The sequence below is a fragment of the Hemibagrus wyckioides genome, linkage group LG27, assembly GCF_019097595.1.
Source record: "Hemibagrus wyckioides isolate EC202008001 linkage group LG27, SWU_Hwy_1.0, whole genome shotgun sequence".
In the NCBI taxonomy this organism is placed as follows: domain Eukaryota; kingdom Metazoa; phylum Chordata; class Actinopteri; order Siluriformes; family Bagridae; genus Hemibagrus; species Hemibagrus wyckioides.
The window spans coordinates 3,961,016-3,983,639 of record NC_080736.1 but is presented as its reverse complement, the minus strand read 5'-3'; the positions used below and the strand labels follow the sequence as shown (position 1 = coordinate 3,983,639).

General features: G+C 40.6%; 1 protein-coding gene across 1 annotated transcript in view; it reads right to left on the bottom strand.

Annotated features, from left to right (window-relative positions):
* nkd1 (NKD inhibitor of WNT signaling pathway 1) overlaps positions 1–22,624 on the bottom strand; it is a 38,802-nt gene that overhangs the window by 5,146 nt on the left and 11,032 nt on the right. Inside the window, exons 4-6 of the mRNA XM_058382294.1 lie at positions 5,640–5,697; positions 1,605–1,699; positions 351–446 (exon numbers count right to left, since the gene is read on the bottom strand). Coding sequence (XP_058238277.1) covers positions 351–446; positions 1,605–1,699; positions 5,640–5,697 — 249 coding nt within the window. The remainder of the gene's footprint in view (positions 1–350; positions 447–1,604; positions 1,700–5,639; positions 5,698–22,624) is intronic.

Genomic DNA, 22,624 nt, shown 5'->3' with positions numbered 1-22,624 from the left:
TATGAGAAGAAAGAATTTCACTCTGCAATAATATATATGTGACAAACAAAGACGACTTAACTTATGGAGTTCAAGACCATGTGTATGCTGTTACCATGGAAACGACAACGTTTTTTGACAAACCTGTGATTCGTTGCTGCGGTAAAATTCAGGTCCGCTGTTATAGAAAATCAGAGAAAACATCTGTGGGTTCAGTGAAGATGGAACTAAAACTAATCCCTGGATTGGCAGAAAATTGGACAGATGCAGCAGCGACACCTTGTGGGGAAGCGACAGAGCTGTAGAGAGCTTGATAGAAACGTGTGTGTGTGTGTGTGTGTGTGTGTGTGATGCGTAACCATCGCTCTTACCTCTCTCGTCACTTTGCCGTTGTTGTCGAAGTCGTACAGAGTGAAGGTCCACTCCTGCCTGTTATCCTCCTCCACAGAAACAGCACACTCCAGCTCCTGATCAAGAAATAATCATTATCCATCATCAAAACGCTACAGGACTGAGTGTTTCACCTCATCTAACACACACTATTCTGCCAAGATTGCGTTGTTAATTAGCTGATGTGTGCGAAAAGACGTTGTAGGAGCAGGAAAGACACTCAAATGTAAACCGAGGATCGGGATCGATATCACACAGTCCTAACAATTCAGCAGGCTCTAAAAGCAAGAGCAGAGAAATTTCTGAGGAATGAAGCAACTTTACTTTTGTTTGATCTTCCTTCCTCTTCCTCTTCCTTAAATACTTCAACTAGCACTTACTTTATAATAAATAAATATCTTCGTATCTGTCGCTATGACAATTCACTTAGATGTTTATTTAGATGCTAACCCCTGCCACTGAAGAGTTAACTATTGGTGCTCGTCCCAAGCCCAGATAAAATGGGAGGGTTCCAAATGATCCGCTGTGGCGACCCCAAACAGGGATCAGCCACATATACGGTTTATTTAATGAAAATTGAAGAAGGTCACGTGACTAGAGTTTAGTGGAGAGCGAGAGTGAGGCATTTTGGGTCAGCACCAACATGCTTACAGATAAAAAGGGGAATGTGGTAGCTTAGTGGTTAAGGTGTTGGACTACTGACCAGATGGTTAAATCTACCAAGTTGCCACTGCTGGGGCCCCTGAGCAAGTCCCGTAATCCTAACCAAAATTCTAAACGTTATTATAACACAAATCCTAGCCCTAAAGGACAATTCTAATTCTAACCATAATCTTAAGGGTCTTGCTCAGGGGCCCAGCAGTGGCAGTTTGGTGGACCTGAGATTTGCCCTCACAACCTTCTGATCAGTAGTCCAACACCTTAACCACTAAGCTAGGAAAAGCGCTAATGTAGAGGATTTGTGGATGAGTTGAGCTGAGCAGCAGTGTCTGGTGGCAAAGTGTTATTTGTAACGTTGACCCATGCGTGAAGGTGTCCAGCAGCTAGAACGAGGAGCTTGAGATGTTAGAGTTCCTCAGATGCCAGGAGCTGCAGGGATTCAAACTCTCCTCACTGACTAAACACATCTGTCTTCTGTTATCTAAACAACACACTGTTATACACCATATTAGGCCTGGGTACAAGACCAGGCAGCATCATGTGTGTGTGTGTGTGTGTGTTTGAATGAGCATCACCTCAAACTGTAGTTGTTTATTTGGACCCGAACTCTCCTTCTCCTGCATCTTCTCCTCTGCGCTGCAGCTGTCAATCTTCTCCGGGGGCAGGGCTACTGCAGAGACAACAAACAGGAAGCTGTCACAGCTACTTCATAAACAAGTTATAAGCTCCAGGACTGCAGAAGTGAAGAGAGCATCAGGGTGGTCATGAGCGGGGCTGTAACGAGTTCTAGGATACTGTGAAATATTCAGAAATGCGTGTGATTCCCGTATATATGAACGTGATCACGTGACTAGAACGTGTTCAGGCATGCGTGTGGCTCAAGATCAGCATTGAATGATGTAGAAGTTGGTAAACAATAACTGAACACGCTAACATCTCTAAATGAGGAAGTGATGGACATGAGGTGAGCTACAGATGTGGGTTAGGACTTAGGTAATGGTGCCCCCTGCTGGTGTGGAGTGATATCAGGTTAGTCAGTGACGTCGCTGTGAAATGGCTTCCCAAGAACTAGCTAAAGAGGATGACGAAATGTCCTGAGTTGTTATTTAGGGCACAGGTAGTGGTAGGATATTTTACTGAATAAATAGATCATGAAGTAGATAATACTTGAAGCATGATAGCATCATCCCGAAAGTAAAAAAAGGATAAACAATTTGTGCAAAAATGGATAAAAAGTTTCAAAAAGGATAAAAAAAGTCTTCAAAAATTGATAAAAATGAATAAAAAGAATACAAAAATTGTCAAAAAAGGATAAAAATAAATTTTAAAAAAATGGATAAAAAAGTAAAATAATACAAAAAAATAAATAACTGATAAAAAAAGTTTTCAAAAAATGAATAAAAAATGTCAAATAGAATACATAAAATGTCAAAAAACGATAAAAATAAATTAAAAAAATGTATAAAAAATATCAAAAAGGATAAAAGATTGTCCAAAACAATATAAAAATGTGAAAAAGGATATAAAAATGTGAAAAAGGGATAAAAAACAATTGTCCAAAAAATGGAAAAAATATCAAGAAAGAATAAAAGTTTGTCCAAAAATGCATAAAAATGGATAAAAAAATTTCAAAAATAGGATAAGAAAATTGTCCTATATTTACAGGTGACAGTAGTTCAAATGCTGAGGCGTGGGTTTGTGCACTGCTGCTTTAAAGACTTGTGTACAATTTGTTACTGAAAGAAAGAATATACACAGATATATTTTTTATAGAATAATAAAATTTTGGCACTGTGACATCACTGATGCTCACTTTAAACGAACATGAAATAATTAAACAATGTGCTAATTCCTATATTAGGGCACTGCCACTGACTGTGCGCTCCGACACGCGTGGATCTAAAAACTGGGTACGGAGACAGCCGCTGTGTCCTGCAGGCTAAATCCTCCCCCCTGCCCCCAATCCCCACGCTTTGAAGTTCCATTCTCAAACCGTTTGGCCGAGGATCAGTCCGTCTGCTAAACAGAATATCTAATTAATTAAGCAAAGTCAAATCGAAAACTGTGTTTGTTGTGCCAGCCAAAGGGATCAACACATATAATAGTCTCTCTCTCTCTTTCTTCTTCTTCTTCTTCCCTCTCTCTCTCTCTCTCTCTCTCCCTTCTGCTGATCAGCTCAGATCAAAGAGGACCTGTCCTGTCCCTCGTCAGAGAAAAGAGCGTGATAAAAAAAGAGAGAGAGAGGGAAGGGATAGCGTCGGAGAATGAAAGAAATCGTCCCAGGGAGCTTTTACAGACTTGTTTTGAGGGAAATAGCAGCGGCTCTGGGCTTTTGATCACGGCGACACACTCAAAGGCAACATTGTGAGCCGGGGCAGAAATCTGCCTGTACGCCCGCCATGTTCCATAGATTCTTATCTGGGAGGGTTATGAGCGTAATGAGCGGCCTGAAGGGGTTATGCTTGAGACACACACATACACACATAAACACACACACACACACACACATGTCCTGAACTTTCGACAAGTTCACAATTTGTTCCTATTGGCAGAGTCGGCTCTAACAGAGCTAACATCGGACCACCTACTGTGTTTATGCCGCACAGGACACTGTAAGCATGTTGTGAACACACACACACACACACACACACCCTACAGAAGGAACCAAGCAGCCATCCTCCTGCCTGCTGTGAAGTTCAGAACAGTTCTGGTTTTGCTCTTTTGCTTGTTTTAAAACCCGGAACATTCTAAGAATCCCTCCATCACACTGCAGCCTTTCTCTCTCTCTCCCTCTCTCTCTCTCTCACTCTATCTCTCTCTTTTCTCCTCTATCTTGATGCCTCCTTTATTCTCTTGCACTTCATCCTTCAATACTTTTTCACTATTTCCAGTTCTCACTTCACACACACACACACACACACACATATATATTTCTAAATTTCTATGTTTTAATATCTCTCTATCAATTCCAGATCAGCATATGATTTTTAACCCTTTTTACCAGCACAAAAATGGACATGTGGGACGTTTTCAATCAATAAAAACAAACAAACAAACAAACAAATGATGTTCAGGCTGTGAGTCTGATCTAGAACGAGTCTGTTGGCTTTCTTTCTGTTGGAGAACCTTACACAGAATTTTACTGGTTGAAGATGAAATCTGAGCTGCTTTTTAGATGAACAAGCACTCGGAGCATCTCAGAGAACAGGAATGGGTGTGATTTCAACATTTACTTCGAAGATAGAAACATTTGTGTGGAAAAAATAACCGTTTTGGTTGTTTTTGGAACTTTTCTATGAATATATCGCTCTCAGTAGGCTAGGGGAAAAACAGAAATCCTTCTGAAACACTCTTAAAAATTCTTAAAGTCCTGAGTGTCTCCTTTACATATGAGCTTCATATTAACCTCCACTGTGGAGTGGAACATGATGAAGACACTCAATCATCAACATGGACACAATAACAACAGGAGGGAAATTGCTGGTTGTAATACCTTGAGCTTGTTTAGCAACAAACTCCACTAGCTAAAGGCTATAAGTCTGTCTCAGGAGGCTGTGTGTGTGCTGAATGTGTATAAAAACAACATGAGCGTTGAAACCAGTCGCGATGATTCTTATCAGCACTCAGACGGAGTGAACACCTCCTCCGCTTATCACCTCTCACATCTTACTGATGCACTTACAGCTGTGTGGCTGCGCTGGTCAGTCACAAAGACTTGCGAGCTATGATTCTGTGGCTCTCGCACTCGACCTTAAATGACCTCTAACCGTACAAACAAACCACGCCCAGGCAATCATGCGTGGGAAATCCTGTAGAGGGATTAATGGAGGGATCAACCTTTATTCACAGAGTGACCTGAGTGACCTCTGAGCTCTTTTTCAGCCAAGAGAGAGAGAGAGACAGAGAGAGAGAGAGAGAGAGAGAGAGAGACAGAGAGAGAGAGAGAGAGAGAAAGAGAGAGAGAGAGAGAGAGAGAGAGAGAGAGAGAAAGAGAGAGAGTTGGAGAGAGAGAGAGACAGACCGATAGAGAGAAAGTGATAGACAGAGAGTTACAGATGGAGAGAGAGAGAGAGAGAGAGAGAGAGATGGACAGACAAGCAGACAGAGCAAAAGTAATAAACAGAGAGATACAGATAGAGAGACAGACAGACATACAGAGAGATACAGAGGAAAGAAAGATGAAGAGAGACAGACAGATTAAAAGAGAGACAGAGACAGGCAGAGAGATGGAGAGAAAGATACAACAGAGACAGACAGAGAGAGTGATAAACAAAGAAAGATACAGAGAGATACAGATAAAGAGCAAGAGAGAGACAGGCAGACTAACAGAGAGAAAGACAGACAGACAGCCAGACAGACAGACAGACAGACAGACAGAGAGGGAGATACAGAGACAGACAGACAGATTGAAAGAGAGACAGGGACAGGCAGACAGATGGAGAGAGAGACCTAGAGAGACAGACAGACAGAGAGAGTGTGATAGAGAAAGATACAGAAAGAAACAGTTTACGAGAGTGAGAGTCAGACTGACAGAGTGATATTGAGACACAGATGGAGAGAGAGAGAGAGAGAGAGAGAGAGAGAGAGGGGAGAGTAGATAGGATATTTACCTTCTAAGCGATAGTGCTCATCACTGATTCCCTCAGCACAAGCTTCCTTCAAAGTGTCCTACAAAAAGAAGAGATAAGAAGAGAGAGACATTACTTACACTTTCACTGTATTTCTATTCACCACTTTATAATCTATAGTCTTCTTTTCTAATAACGAGTGTTTTGTGTCCATCATCAGTTCAATTTCTGCTGCTGTTTAAGATCTGAATGTTTTCGGCCACTTGTACCATGAGAGTGAGAGTAACACGGGTTGGCCGTGTTGAGTGGACCGCACTGGACATTCAGATGAAAGGATTCAAAAAGAGGAGTGTAAGCTGATAGCAGGAGCGTGTGAAGCACCAGCCACATCCTCTAACGATGGAACAGGATAGTGTGTAGCGACGCTTTAAACGGATCCGGTATCGATCTATTTCGATTTGACTAACACACACACACACACACACACAGCTCAGACACTAATTATGGTTTTAATTTAAATTGTAGGTTTATATGAGCGTGTTTCTGCTAATACGCTTATATTAACAACTCATACACAAGGGACTTACAGAATGTGGGAGACAAGGTACATGATCTAGCATAATAATAAACAAATAAAAATAATAAGAATAATAAAAAAGAAGCTTATGAACGATGATTGATTTCTGTAAACAAGGATGATTAACATTTAAAGAATTTAACAAAGGAATGTTATTCATTAATAAATAAAAATTTGTCATTTTTACCAATGTCTGTGGTGAAAAATAAACAAACAATCAAATAAATAAATATTTATATTAAATGAATAAATAAAAAATATTTATTTATTTATTTATTTTTTACTTATTAATCCTTTTGCCACAGATCCAATAAAAAATATGTTTTTATTTTTTTTTTTTTTTGCCACAGACCCAACAATATATATATATATATTATTTTTTTGTATTTTTGCCACAAAATCAAATATTTTTTTTGTCTGTTTTCTTTGCCACAGACCCCAAAAAATTATTTTTTTTGTGCCACAAAAAACTATTTTTTTTTTAAAAAAAACAATGAAATAAATAAGTATTTGTAAAAAACAATGAAATAAATAAGTATTTGTAGAGCTTTAGAAATTGCTTGTCCCCATATCCATGCTCAAAAAATAAGGCTCTAAAATTTGTAGCTAAATACACACACGTTGCAATATTAACTACAAAATAAAAGTTTACATTTAGATTTTAAAAAAATTATTTAAGTCATTAAAAATAAACTCGTCTCAATTCACTAAAGTGTAAAAACAAAATATTCCTCGCTTTGATTTTCTCCTTTCATAGCATTTCGAATGAAATGAAAGGATGAAATAAAAAAAACAACAACTATCATCTGTGTAAAAACTGTATTTTTAATCACATGTGTATTTCAGATTATCTTTGTATTTATATTCCATGCCTCTGCTCTGGTGATATTGGATATCTGACAGTAGAGCCTGCTGGCTGTAAATTTTTCTCCAGCGCCGGCTCTGATTTACGACGGACTGATATGGATCTATTAAACTAAAAGGATATACGGTAGGTGGAAGGATACTTTTGGAACAGGAGCCGCGCAGAGACGGAGGCGAACTTCTGTTCAGATGCTACCGTATAAATATATTAAAAAACGCTAGGTGATTTTTAGTCAACGTCACATGATGAGAAGAGATCATTTGCACTTTCCTTGGGTTAATTCTCAAACACTCCAGTTTTTCCCTCACACACACACACCCACACATACACACACACCAAACACATACACACACACACCAAACACACACACACACAAACACACATACACACAAACACACACACACACACACACACAAACACACACACAAACACACACACACACCAAACACACACAAACACAAACACACACACACAGGCTGTAGTGGGACATGCGAGTGGGTCAGGGTGGAATGCGTTAATTACTTGTTGTCCTGGATGATGGATGGAGGTGTATTATTAGTATGAGTCCTTCTCTCTCTCTTCTCTTTCTCTCTCTCTCTCTCTCTCTCCTCTTTCTCTCTCTCTCTCCCTCCATGCCTGATATAGCCTTCACACTCTTGGGACATTCTTATGCAGTATTTTTACTTACATCCACCTCTCGCTGATGGACATGTCACTCGCTTGTCAGGGTAATCAGGGTGTTTTGATCCTGACTGCACACACGTAGTCACTAAAGCAAGTTAAAGCCATCAGACACTAATAATAATAATAATAATAATAATAATAATAATAATAATGATAATAATCTGATTTGCATGAAACTGTATTTACTCCTGTAGGTCTGTGTTTTATGGAGCAACACAAACTGTGTACTATACCAACTGGTTGAAATGATGATCCATCCATCCATCCATCCATCCGTCTGTCTGTCTGTCTGTCTGTCTATCTATCTATCTATCTATCTATCTATCTATCTATCTATCTATCTATCTATCTATCTATCTATCTTCAAGCGAACTAGCTTAGATATTGTACTTAGATATTAACTAATTCTCACCAAGTACACTTTCCTGGATTTGGATTTCATGTTTATCTTAATTATCTAAATTTACTTATAAACATTGCTCGTGGCTTAAGAAACAGTTTGCTACGCTAAAATACGGTGGCCGAAAAGCACTAAACAAAACAACAATTCCAAAAAAACGAAAAAGCTAGGTATAGTTTTTGTGAATGGAATTCTTCCCTCTGATTGGAGGAGACATGGGTCACTCAGGATCTACAGGAAGTCCAGCAGTAGCTGCAGCAGTAGAAAGTGGATTGGTGTGTGTATGAACACAGCTCTGCTCTTATAGCGCTCCTTACATCCTTTAATCTGGAATAGTTTGGTCTTCCGAACATTCCTGCGTTCTTCAGGTGTGTTTTTAGAGATCGCAAACTAATCTTTACTCCATGATACACTATATATCCAACATCACACCATATGAACCTCCTTCCTCAAAGCAGCGCTCAATGAACTCCATTTTCTTATCAATATATATTAATTGTTTTCTTTAAAAGATTTAAAGTTGCACTTAAGAGAAAAATGGTTTGAAGTGAAGGCAGAACTCCACACATGTACAAGAAATAAAGTTAGATGCACAATTTCCTACTTCTTCTACTTCCTGAGTGACAGATGTCTCGTCCAATCAGAGGTAAGAATTCCGTTTTCAAACTATACCTACCTTCGTGTTTTTCTGATTTGTTATTTTGTTAAAATCTTAATCCATGGATAAGCTCATGACTGCAGACTTGTGAAGTTTGGTGTCTAATAAAGAGGTGTATAAAAGTACACACGGCTCCACAACTTGTTCCCGAGGCACGGGTTAGCTTTCTATTGCCTAGCAGTGTGTAGCTAAGTTTAGCATCGACCACCCAGTCTCTCTCTCTCTCTCTCTCTCTCTCTCTCATATACACACACACATGCAGAATGCTGACAGTTTATAACCTCCAAACATTTCCATGTGGTCCAGATCTGTAGGTTTCAGAACGTATTTTTAGTACATCGCATCCCGTCTGAAAAGGTACAGTCGTGTTTTATGTTTTTGACGAGCCTAATAATAAAACCTCTCCGAGACGACCGTCTAGACAAAAACACGATTCGATGACAGAGCGTTTGAGAGAGAGTTTGTGAACGCTGACTCCGAATCCTTCCCATGTCCCTTTGTCTGGCACCGAAGCACCCTTCGGGGGGCGAACACAACAATAACTGCCCCTTTCTAGTGCACTCGAGGGCTTTACCGAAACACAATCCCGCCGAGCGAAACCCTTAAGGGCGCCGAGTGTGTACTCATTAACCGGCGTCAGCATATTCATCGGCGCTGACAGTCTATCCACCTTTTAACCCTTTCAGGTCAAAGGTCCCGATATTAAGGCACATCAAAAGAGGCGGCATGAGGCAGGGGAGGAGCAAAAACAAGGTGGGGGGGGGGGTTAAGAGATTGAATCACGAGCTTTGATACAGACTTAAAGGTTCGTATTGAGTGCAAAAATTTGCGGACAAATAAAATAGAGATTTGAATGTGTAGGATGTTGGATTGTCACACTAGAAAAATTGTGATGATTAAATAATTAAGATATTGCGATAAGATGTTCAAATATCGGTGCAAAAAGTTTGCGCGCCCTTAACGAGAAAATAATAAAAGCTATAAATTACAGATGTATAAGATGTTGGATTTCATATCACGCTATCAGAACGCGGCGATGAAATAGATTATGTTAGGATACCGCCAGTAACGGTAACAAACCTCAGTGCAAAAGTTTGCGCACCCCTTCTTTAATCTAAAATATATTCTCTAATATCTTCTAGTATCCTCTAATAGGTTTCATTTGCCTTTAAAACGTATGGAAGTGCTTGAACATTGATTTTCTGCTCATATGATACCATTTTTACAAGACATGAGGCTAATTTATAGCTCTTCTGACTTCAGACTACGCCTTTGCAGCTCCGAGTGAAGTGAGCCGAGTTCCACGAGGATCTTGTTGATGAATATTCCAGACGAGGACGACTTGGACGCACGAACACTCGGCGTCCGTGTCAAGAAAAACGTCTTTCAAGTCCCGTCGATTCGAAGTACAGGAACGTTCTTTGTTTTTTCCATTTGTTGATGGTTTGAGTTATGAAGTGTTTATGAAGGTACGAACCAGATGCCGCAGAGGTGTTGGAGTGCCAAATCTCCGCCAAGGACTCAGGCACATAAACAAGGCTTTTTCTCCTTTTTCCCCTTTACCTCACACCAAGAAGGCCAAAGTGCTTTTCCAGACGTGATGTTTTCACACAGCGCGGGATGAGAAAACTGAACAACAAGACATTTTTCTTTAGACAGGTGCCAGAAGAGAGGAGAAGACAGGAGTTACTAAGTCACTGTAAGCATCAAAGCTGCTAAAGAGCCTTCACACAAGATTTATGCCTGTGGAACTCAGTGTACTGCATTACAGAAACATTCAAACACACACACACACACACACATGCACACACACACACACACACTGTGCTGCTGCCTTCAAACTTGTTTTGATTGGCCGTGAGCAAAGTCGAGGAAAGACTAACATGCCTAAAAGCAGAATAAAAATAACAACAGAATTAAAATATCAAAGTTTCAATACTTTCGCTAGATTTCCTGACTCACACGACATTGTCTTCTGGTTGAAAAGCATGAAAAATCATTTCCATTTACATAACAGAGACGATGTTCTGTTCAATCTGACCGAATGGACTAGAGAAAGGCTTTCTGAAGTGTGCAAATTTGTCGTTCAGACACTAATGCTATATAGGGAGTAGCCCTAGGGGTGCCAATACTTTTTTCCCGGCGACAGTAGAGCGTAAAAACTTTGTATGCAGCATTAAAATAGGACAAAAGGTAGGCACGTGCCCGGTGATTTGTGTTCAGAGTATTATACAGATACTAAAACACTATTATGATCCATGTAGTGGTGAATAATACTGTATATAATAATGTTCATAAATGTTCCATAAATTATAAATAAATAAATAATAAATGCTGGTTTAGAGCTAAAGCTTTTCAAAAGTTTTAGATTTAGTCTAACACACCGAACCCATAAACAATACCAAAACACACACCCACACAAACAAAACCTATGTTCATCATCCACCTATGTTCACCAGGCTCCGCCCTCAGAATTTTACACACCTAAAAGAGCATGTATTCTGGACAGGAAGTTCATCACACTGGTTTCTTAAGCCGCTTAAAACACTTGTGCTGAGGCATAGATAGATAGATAGATAGATAGATAGATAGATAGATAGATAGATAGATAGATAGATAGATAGATAGATAGATAGATAGATAGATAGACAGACAGACAGACAGACAGACAGACAGACAGACAGACAGACAGATAGATAGATAGATAGATAGATAGATAGATAGATAGATAGATAGATAGAGCTTATACTGGGAACACTGGGAACATGAGTTATACACACTGGATAGGGCAGCAGGGGTGCTGTGTGTGTGTGTGTGTGTGTGTGAGAGAGAGAGAGAGAGAGAGATGATGAGGATGATGATGATGATGGTGATGAGTACATCTTTTGCTTTGACTTGGATTTGGCACTGTGTGAAATGTCTGAGGTCCTGCCAGCTCAAGACAGTGCCAAGTATGTATGCACGTGTGTGTGTGTGTGTGTGTGTATGTGTGTATGTGTGTGTGTGTGTGTGTGTGTATGTGTGTATGTGTGTGTGTGTGTGTGTGTGTATGTGTGTGTGTCTGTGTGTGCATGATACATCCCCTGGTGTTTGAAACATTAAGATGTTAGCGCCATGGAAAAAGTTCAAGGAAAAAAATTCCAAAGCCGACATAAGGGAGACGGGCACACGCACACACACACACGCATGCACACACACACACACACACACACACACACAACAAAGCACTCTGTAAGGCCAAACACACTCAAAAGCTCATTTAGAGCCTCTCACATTCTTTTTTCCTTCTCTTTCTCTCCAGGCCACTGAGCTAAAAGGATCATTAAGGGAACGACAAAAGGAGGATAAAAGACAAAGAAAAAAAAGAAAAGAAAGAAAGCAAGTGTAACACAAACATGAAACAGAGGGAGGAATTCAGGGGATGGTTTGAAATGAAAAACAGAGAGAGAGAAGGAAAAAAACAAAAAAACAAAGCTATTCAGAAATGAATCCCTGCAGTGAGAAGACAATGCTGTGGCCATTTTGTTCTTCGGTCCTAAAAGTTTGCAGAGCTGCAAAGATTCGTTGAAATAATTATATGAGAATGTCAATTATCTAGGTTTCATAGCAGCGCATGAAAAGAAAGAAAAAATAAAAACTAAACATCAGGAAACTGCTTGGCGAGGGGAATATGGAAGAAGCTGTAGTAGTTTTCCAAGCAAATCCTGTTCAATTTTGGCCCTTTAAATCCAAAAAAAACCCCGCAATTAAATCCAAATTTCTGTTTCTGGTTAAAGCAAATCCCATATTTGTGAATCTAAACCTCATTAGATTATCGCTAGAAGAGCAAACTAACAAGACGCTCATTGTTAAGTCGGTCCTCAGTTGTGTTTTGTATTACATTATTACACATAGCTGTGAGCAGCGATTTTAGGGGTCCAAGCACTATAAGAGCATGCGTAAAAGGATAAGAAGACTTTATTATCGCCACACATACATTACAGCATAGTGGAATTCTTTTCGGGCAGCATGGTGGCTTAGTGGTTAGCACTGTTGCCTCACAGCAAGAAGGTCCTGGGTTCGAACAGGCAGGGGTCTTTCTGTGTGGAGTTTGCATGTTCTGCAACCAGGTACTCCAATTTCCTCACACAGTACATTAAGTTGATTGGTAATTCTAAATTGCCCATAGGTGTGTGTGTGTTGCCCATATATGTGTGGCCCTGTGATGGACTGGTGACCTGTCCAGGGTGTACCCCTGCCTTTTGCCCAATGTGTGCTGGGATCCAGCAGATCCCTGTGAAGGAATAAAGCGGGTATAGAAGATGGATGGATGGATGGATTACTTTTCTGTGCATATCCCAACTAAGGAAGTTGGGGTCAGAGCACAGGGGCAGATATGATACAGCACCCCTGGAGCAGGAAACTTTTAAAAAAACTTCAGCCATCACTAGCACCATTAAATTTAGGGAAAAAATAAATAAATAAAATAATAATAATAATAATAATAATAATAATAACTTTTTAAAACTTTTTTTGCTTTACATTTGAACTCCTAAAAAATGCTGCAATATTTATTACCGTTATTATTAGTATGAGTTATTACTTTTAACTGTTAGTATTATTACTATTAACAGTTTTTATTTACACATATTATTCTGTATATTTGCATAAATAATTGACCATTAATTGTATTAATTAATTAATTTATTTATATTTATTTATATTTATTTATTTATTTATTTATTTATTTATTTATTTATTTATTTATTTATTTATTTATTTATTTATTTATTTTTTAATGGAAAAGCAGGACATGTCCTGAATCACTGATGAAGCCCACCTTCCTCGAACCACCTCTCCATTTAACCTTATCTTCCTACCAGGTAGTGTTACTCCACCTTTCCAGAGACGGAAGCGCGCACTCCCTAGCGACGGAATCTGAGGCGTCCTGGTGACACCCTGGGTCTAGCCTTGAACAAAAATCACATCCTACACACTTCCTCAATAACCTACTTACCCCTTAATCGCGGCCTTCCACTAGGGAGATGAAGGGCCTAGTTCCATATCCAGTGTACAGACAGGAACTTCAGACGGAATTGGTCCGCCTTTATGGCGAGTGAGCGTTTTTACAGCGGTTGCTCATATGAGATTACTGTTGCAAACATTTCACTCCACATTACTTCATCCACATCAAAGCGTCAGGCTGCTGAAGCTGCTGCAGATTTACTACAGCCTACAGCACGAGTGAGGCTTCACACACACACACACACACACACATGCCACTGTCGTATCATCTCTCACTCTTTCTCACACACCCTTCAAGTTCACTTTATTGCCCCGATCATCAGGTACAATAGATAAGGGATAAATAAAGCAGAATTTCACGCTCTTTTTCCCTTCGCGTCACGTTCTTGAGCAACCGGAGCACAAGTCTAGCCTGAGTGCGAGATCAAAGACTCTGAACCGGTGACCTACAAAATCTTAGATGAAACAGAACACTATCTAGATATCACTGTCCCTGTTTACACCTTTCCTCCCCGCTTCAGTTCTATCTTGATACGGTTTTAAACAAATGTATCTCCAGTCGAATTTTTTCAGACAAAAATCACACGTCGTAAAATAATTCTGCAATCCTCTTACCCGCTCAGAGCCGTACGGAGAAATGCTTCACAGCGCTCCTCGCTCCTGCCGATGTCGTGCGAGGAAAAACGGGCGCAAGTTCAAGGTCAGAATCGTGAATACACGAGACGAGACGAGACGAGCTTCTGTTTTCCCTAAACTGTGCTCCAAAATCTGTTCCTCAGCTCAGAGTGTGAAAGTTCTAAATATTAATACAATAAATGTGAAAAAGAGGAAAGATACAGAAAGACAATGCATACAAAAAAGACAAATCATGAGAGACAGAAAGAGAGAGAGAGAGAGAGAGAGAGAGAGAGAGAGAGAGAGAGATGGACTATGTATGGAATAACCTGATAGATAGATAGATAGATAGATAGATAGATAGATAGATAGATAGATAGATAGATAGATAGATAGATAGAGATGTTAAGAGAGAGAGAGAGAGAGAGAGAGAGAGAGATTAGTAAGTATAGATTTAACTGATAGATAGATCAATCAGTAGATGATAGATAGATAGAGAGAGAGATTAGTAAGTATAGATTTAACTGATAGATAGAGCGATCAGTAGATGATAGATAGATAGATAGAGAGAGAGAGAGAGAGAGAGAGAGAGAGAGAGATATGTTAAGAGAGACACAGAGAGAGAGAGAGAGAGAGAGAGAGAGAGATGGACTATGTATGGAATAACCTGGTAGATAGATAGATAGATAGATAGATAGATAGATAGATAGATAGATAGATAGATAGATAGATAGATAGATAGATAGAGAAGTAAACTTTTTTTATTTAATCAGTGACAATAAACAGTGATTCTGATGAACATCATGAATCATCAGGAAAAACCAAATCGATTGAAACAGGAAGTGGTCCGAATGACACATTAGCAAACGAATTCGGGGAACGCTAACATTGATCCGAGTCCAGATCAGAACCGAGGAGCTCGTCTTCAAAGCGCGTAGCTGTGTGGAGCTAAAAGCAGAGCCGGATATTCATATCTAAACCTGGCACTTTTCCACAGGCGCGCTGTTCATGCCACCAATTACTGAACAACACGCTGCTAAATCCAGACGCACTCGCGAACAGCTCCGCCTGCGTGTAACGTAACACTGACTCCAGCTTGTGAGATCCAGTTACTCTGATCCCGTATGCTCAACTGATGCTACCTTCAAGTGCTATCGGAGTACTTCCTACTTCCTACTTCCTACTGCTGAAGTGGAAATTACACATCGTGTTTGCGTGTTTTTGTTTATATAGAAAAAATCGATGGTCCAATACATGCTAGTTTCGTGCAGTGTGAAACACAATAACAAATCAGATAACACAACAAAAATTCAGACAAAGCGGAAAAGGTAGGTATCGTTTGAGAATGGAATTCTTACCTCTGATTGGACGAGACATCTATCACTCAAGATATACAAGCAGTAGGAAATTGTGTAGCTAACTTCATTTCTTGTACATGTGTGGAGTTCTGCAGCTCTTTTTCAACAGTGCAACTTTAAATCTAAGAAAATAACAAGCATATGTATATTTATATTCATAAGAAAATAGAATTCATTGAGCGCTGCTTTGAGGCAGGACATTCATATGGTGTGATGTTGGATATACTGATAGCGTATCATGGAGTAAAGATTAGTTTGCGTTCTCTAAAAACACACCTGAAGAACGCAGGAATGTTCGGAAGACCAAACTATTCCAGATTAAAGGATGTAAGGAGCGCTATAAGAGCAGAGCTGTGTTCATACACACACCAATCCACTTTCTACTGCTGCAGCTACTGCTGGACTTCCTGCAGATCCTGAGTGACCCATGTCTCGTCCAATCAGAAAGAAGAATTCCATTCACAAACTATACCTACCTTTTCCCGCTTTGTCCGAATTGTCTTTTGTGTTTTCGGATTTGTTTATTTTGTTTTGTGGAGAATAGTAGCTGATGTACATACATGAATATAAACAACACAGAGAGCACTAACAATTCCCTGCATTTAGAAAAATAAACAAAACCAGTTCTGATAATGTCTCTCATCTGCCATGTTAGACGTTTAGGACTCCTCCTGTCTCTGAAGCTCGGGTATCAAGATGATTCTCACTCGTAATTATGAGCTGAGGATCGTTCGTGTGCAACTTCCTAGTGGTAAACTTGTAATTACGATAATTCCGGTAGCATGTGAATGCAGCATTAGTCCACTGACGTAATAGTTAAGGAATAAAACGCTTAGATGAGTGACTTTATTGGATTCTTTTCCAATGACGTCTCCGAAAGTAACCTGTTTTGTTGCTTTTAGACCACAGAATAAGAGCAAAGGATTAAAATATGTACTTATCTGGAGATTTCTGGAGATTTTGGGATTTTGTAGACGTCCCTCAATGGTGCAATAAACACAGCATGATTTTATCAATCAGACCATACACAGTCCATTCCCTGGCTAATTAATGATCTAATTAGCAGCCAGGTTTTGAGTTGTGACTCACTACACACACACCCACACGCACACACACACACACACACACACACATACACACACACGTGAACCGTCATGCCGTTTATGTGCTAGTCTGAGTGTCTTATATTTGACCATCATTGCAAGCATTTCAATCGCCATTACCTCATACACATCAAAGTGTCCAAAGTGTCTCTCTCTCTCTCAAACACACACCTACACACACACTCCAACACTTTCCCCTGTCCTTGTTTGTAATCTTGTGAACTTTTATCCCGGCAGTGTAATGATTTTATGGTCCCCTGAGATGTTATTGCCTCTTTCACAACACACATCCATTTACTCCCTTTAATATCTAACCGCAAATAGTTATCTTTATCAAACGCAGTTTATCGTGTGTGTGTGTGTGTGTGTGTGTGTGTGTGTGTGTGTAGGGGTAAAGGACACAAGCTAGAAAGAAATCCTCAGGCTATCTTTGACCCGGTTAGACTTCTTAGAAATAATTCAGAACAAAAACACCATGCATTGTGAACACTGCACTGTAGTCCATTGTGTGTAAATCGTCCAATGAGGGACAAGGAATACACATGCAAACACGCACACACACATACACACCTGCATCAAGTCACACAAGCACACAATTCCATGTATACAAGCTAGCTGAGAAGCAACTCAAACACACACACACACACACACAGCCTTTAAAAATAATCAAGTCTGTGCACATACAAACATAAACACATATATACTTTGACGCACACACACACACACACAGATATAGACACGGCAGGCCCACACCTTTAGAGGAACAGAGGGAGGTCTTGTACATCTGTAGAGCAGTGGAACAAAATAACGGAACATCTAACACTCCCCAAACACACTCTCCAAACCCTGGCCTTAAATAACACATCACACCTTCAGCCTCTCCAGCAGCAGAAGTTTTGGAGTGTGTTTAGAATTAGGGCTAAAATTAGAGCCTGTGTTCCGACATTCAGAAAAAGCTAGACTCACACTTATTAAACACTGATCCAGAGCTGGTACACGTGACAGACTATCTGCCTCTTTTACTGGAGGAGAGGAGACGAGAGAGAGAGATGAACAGGAGGAAGATGAATGGGAGGAGATGAGAGGAAAAAGAGAAGAGTAGAGAGGAGAGGAGAAAGGTGGAAAGAAGGAGAGAGGAGAAAAGAGGGGGAAAGAGAGGAGAAAGGCAGAAAGAAAAAAAGGAGAGGAGAGGAGAAAGGTGGAAAGAAGGAGAGAGGAGAAAAGAGGGGGAAAGAGAGGAGAAAGGCAGAAAGAAAAAAAGGAGAGGAGAGGAGAAAGGTGGAAAGAAGGAGAGAGGAGAAAAGAGGGGGAAAGAGAGGAGAAAGGCAGAAAGAAAAAAAGGAGAGGAGAGGAGAGGAGAAAGGAGGAGAGGAGAAAGGTGGAAAGAAGGAGAGAGGAGAAAAGAGGGGGAAAGAGGAGAAAGGGGGAAAGAAAAAAAGGAGTAGAGAGGAGAGGAGAGGAGAGGAGAGGAGAAAGGAGGACAACAAAAGAGAGGAGAGGAGAGGAGAGGAGAGGAGAGGAGAGGAGAGGAGAGGAGAGGAGAGGAGAGGAGAGGAGAGGAGATGAAACGAGATGAGAGGAAAAGAGGAGTGGAAGAGAAAATAAGAGGAGAGGAGAGAAGATAAGGGGAGAAAGTATGAAAGAAGAGAGAAGAGGAGAGGAGAAAGGAGTAGAGGGGAGAACGGAGGGGAGCAAAGAAGAAAAGAGAGGAGAGGAGAAAGGAGGAGAGGAGGAGAAAGGAAAAAGGAGAGGAGAGGAAAAGGATAAAAGAAAGAAGGACGGGAGCAGAGAGGAGAATAGAGAAGAAAGAAGATTAAAAAAAGAAAAGAAAACATGAGAGAACAGGAGATAAGACAAGAGGAAAATAAGGAACAGAGAAGACATGAAAAAGGAGAGGAGATTGGATGAGAACAAGACAAAATAAGACAAATGAAAGGACAAGAGATGAAGAGGTGAGATGAGATGTTTAAGTGCTGCTGTGTTTTTTAGGAGAACACAACACCAAGGAAAATAAGGAGCTATATCAGTTAGAGAAAAGGTTGTTCCTTCATGTGTGTGTGTGTGTGTGTGTGTGTGTGTGTGTGTGTGTCTGTGTGTGCGTGTGCGTGTGTGTGCATTTCAGCTGTTGATCATGTCTCGCTCTACACATTCCCACCACACACTTTGATCTCCAGAGCACATCCTCACTGCATGACACACATATATACTCTCACACACACACACACACACACACACACACACACACACACACACCCTTCTGCCTAGGCCTCTCTTATGCCAGGCACCACTCTAGTCCACCCCCCCCCAATACCGCACATTCCGGATCACTATTTTTACACACACACACACAAAAATACACACACACACACACACACACAGACACACACACACACACACACACAAAGTCATGGTCAAATCAACCTACAGTCCAAATCTGACTCGAGCCAAAAAACGATTGTCGGCTCATTAGAGCTTGATGTACGACAAAAATCACTCATCCTGACAGTCAGTTCTACAGCAGCGTACTCTTCGTGTAAACGGAATAAATCATTAGTCCTGTTGTTGGAAAACAATCAAAAATAATCGGCGTAATGCGAGCCGAAGCCAAGAGGAGATACTGTTATCACCCCAAAGGTGATTCTTTTCTAATATCAACAAGTCGTGACGTATTGCACTCCTCTTATACCTCACCTATTTGTCGACAAGCTAGAACTAGCACACTATCAGCTTCCTAGTAATTTCCATGCTAGCTAGCTGTTCTTCTTCATCCAAGCGCTTGTCTCGCGCAATGGTAGGGTCCACTTCTCGGCATCTTCTAGGGCAATGTTCACGTGTCTTCGATAATCCTGTCCATCCATCGTTTCTTTGCTCATCCTCCGGCCGTCAGTCTCAAGAAGCATGGTGGTTCGCGCTACCGAATTTCTGTCACTGGGCATGACATGGCCGTACCATCGGAGCCATCCTTCCGTCATCTTGGCTGGGATTGGAGCGACACCCACCCGCCGCCGTACGTCTTCGTTCATGGCGTGGTTCGTTCCAGTTGCGTTAGCTGAAGACTCCGACGAAGCATTCGCATTTCCATTACGTGGAGAGCTTGCTCGTGCTTTGCTGTCGCCGGCCAGCATTCTGATCCATACAAGGCGACTGGGCGAACTACGGTCTTGTAAATCACGCTAGCTAGCTAATATGACAAAAATGCTCATCTTCATTACAAATGCCACACTCAAAAATAAATTCCTCAGGTCTCTTGTGGAAAATAGCTACATGAGCTAACACTTACCCGTTTTATCTACTCACCTCAGCGCTTCCTGTTTATTTGGACTTGTGGAACTTTTGGTCAGTTTTTGCTCCTAAAGAGCTCCTAAAGATGAAGATAAACGGTGTTCGATGGAAAACTTGCAAGGAACATTCTAGTAATCAGGAAAAAGGTTTGAAAGTGTAGAGCTCTTCATAAATACGGAACTACGCTAACGGTAGTTGCTGAAGTGGTGTCTTCATTTGAAAGTATAGCGCTCATGAGATTAGCTTCAAATCAAGTATGTTAGATTTATTATTCATTTCTTTGTAAAGTTATGATATATTTTTATATCATAACACTGTTAGCACGTCAGCCATTTTGTCTGTTTCGGTTCAGCTAGCTGATCTTGTGTGAAATATTTTCAATTTGCTTATGTCATCTCTTGCGCTAGGAAGCTAAGCTAAGATTAAATTAGCTTCGCTTAGATATAAGCTTATAAAGATACTATAGAGACACACACAGCAGTGCTAATTATACAGGATTCCTTTATTTGTCTTTGATTAGCTCATTTATTACCTCAGAAGTCAACATTTTCTGATAGCTCATAGATGGCTAGCTCTGACTCAACATTAACGGTAACATGTTAGCGGTCACTTTGTGATTTTAAGGTAATTTTATGGGTCATGGGTGGTTTCACTGAAATGATACGAACATTTCTGAGGAAAATGTTAATGTTTCCGGTATTTTTGTCACGTTTTTGTTGTCGTTCTGCCTTCACATTGCTTGTAAAAACGAGATTCGATGGCTATGCGCTAGGTTGATTGTTAGTCTCAGTCTTTCCCAGTTGCCTAGCAACAGAGTTCTGACAACTTTAGACCCCTTGAACATTACATGTAGTGTGAGTTTGTCTTCCTAACACACAAGACAAATTAATCTCACATAACATTGAACATCCAGTTACCATGTAATGCTATGGGAGATTTGCTGAGAGCATGAATGTGCAAACACACACACACACACACACACTCTCTATCTCTCTCCCTATCTCTCTTTCATACACACACACACACTCTCTCTCTCTCTCTCTCTCTCTCTCTCTTTCATACACACACACACACACACACACACATACACACTCTATCTCTCTCTCTATCTCTCTCCCTATCTCTCTTTCATACACACACACACACACACACACACACACACACTCTCTCTCCCTCTCTCTCTCTCTCTCTCTCTCTCTCTCTCTCACACACACACACACAAACACTCTATCACTCTCGCTCACACACACACAAACACAAAGACACACACATGCTCTCTCTCTCTCCATCCCTCTCTCTCTCTCTCTCTCTTACACACACACACACACAAACACTCTATCTCTCTCGCTCACACACACACAAACACAAAGACACACACATGCTCTCTCTCTCTCTGTCCCTCTCTCTCTCTCTCTCTCTCTCTCTCTATCTCTCTCTCGCTCTCCATGTGTTTCCTTCTTTGTGTTTCTGTCCATTTGTGTGACTCTCTCTTATGTTTGTGTTCTTTACTTCTCTCTCACTCTCTCTCTCTCACTCACTCTCTCTTACAGACACATACACACACACGTTTGTTGTTCTATCCATCTCAGGACCTTCAATTTCATCCCCACCAAGATATAAAAACATCCTCTCTCTCACACACACACACTCTCACACACACAAACTACACAGATCTCTTCTCTCGTCTCTCATTCACTTTCCCCTCTCTCCCCTCTCTCCTTTCCCCTCTCTCCTCTCCCCTCTCGTACCCTCGTAACCCTCACCTCTCCTCCCCTCTCCTGCCCTCTCATGAGAAACTTTTCAGAGGCCCCCAACTCCAGCCGGGTGCTGTGGTCTCCTCCCTGGGGGCGTTCTCTTTCTCTTCTTTCACAAAAGGAAAACAACAGCCGTGTTCTCTCCATCTTTCTCTCTCCCTCTCCCTCCATCTCTCTCTCACACAACAGTCAGGTCCCTAGGGAGCACCAGGGAACAATCACACACTCAAACACACACACACACACACACACACTCCAAGCTGATGAGTAGTAAGTTAGTGAGCGGTGCTGAGTGAGGAGTGTGAAAGTAAATATGGAAGAAGTTGTGTGAAAACTGAAAAAATGAGGAAACACAAAACGCTGTAGAGGACAAAGTGGACTCTGAACTCAAAGAAATAAGAGATAAAAATATGAAAGAGAGAAAACAACACAATTTGAGACCGCTGCGAAGCAAAGAATGACCAAGATGCTGAAAGAAAATTTTTTAAAAATAACACCTCTAATTAATTCTGACAAATCTCCCTCCAAAATTTCTATAAAAACTCCAAACTTCTGGCTCGACATGAGACACAATCCTGAAAAATCTCCCAAGTCTGAGACTTTGCCAGAGATTTAGCTTTTTTCTTTGCTAATACAGTGAGTTGTTGTAATATTTGTAGAACAGACGCCTTTGACATCTCCAAAACTGGGAGGTTTCTGTCACATCAAAGGGACAAGAGCAGTGAGA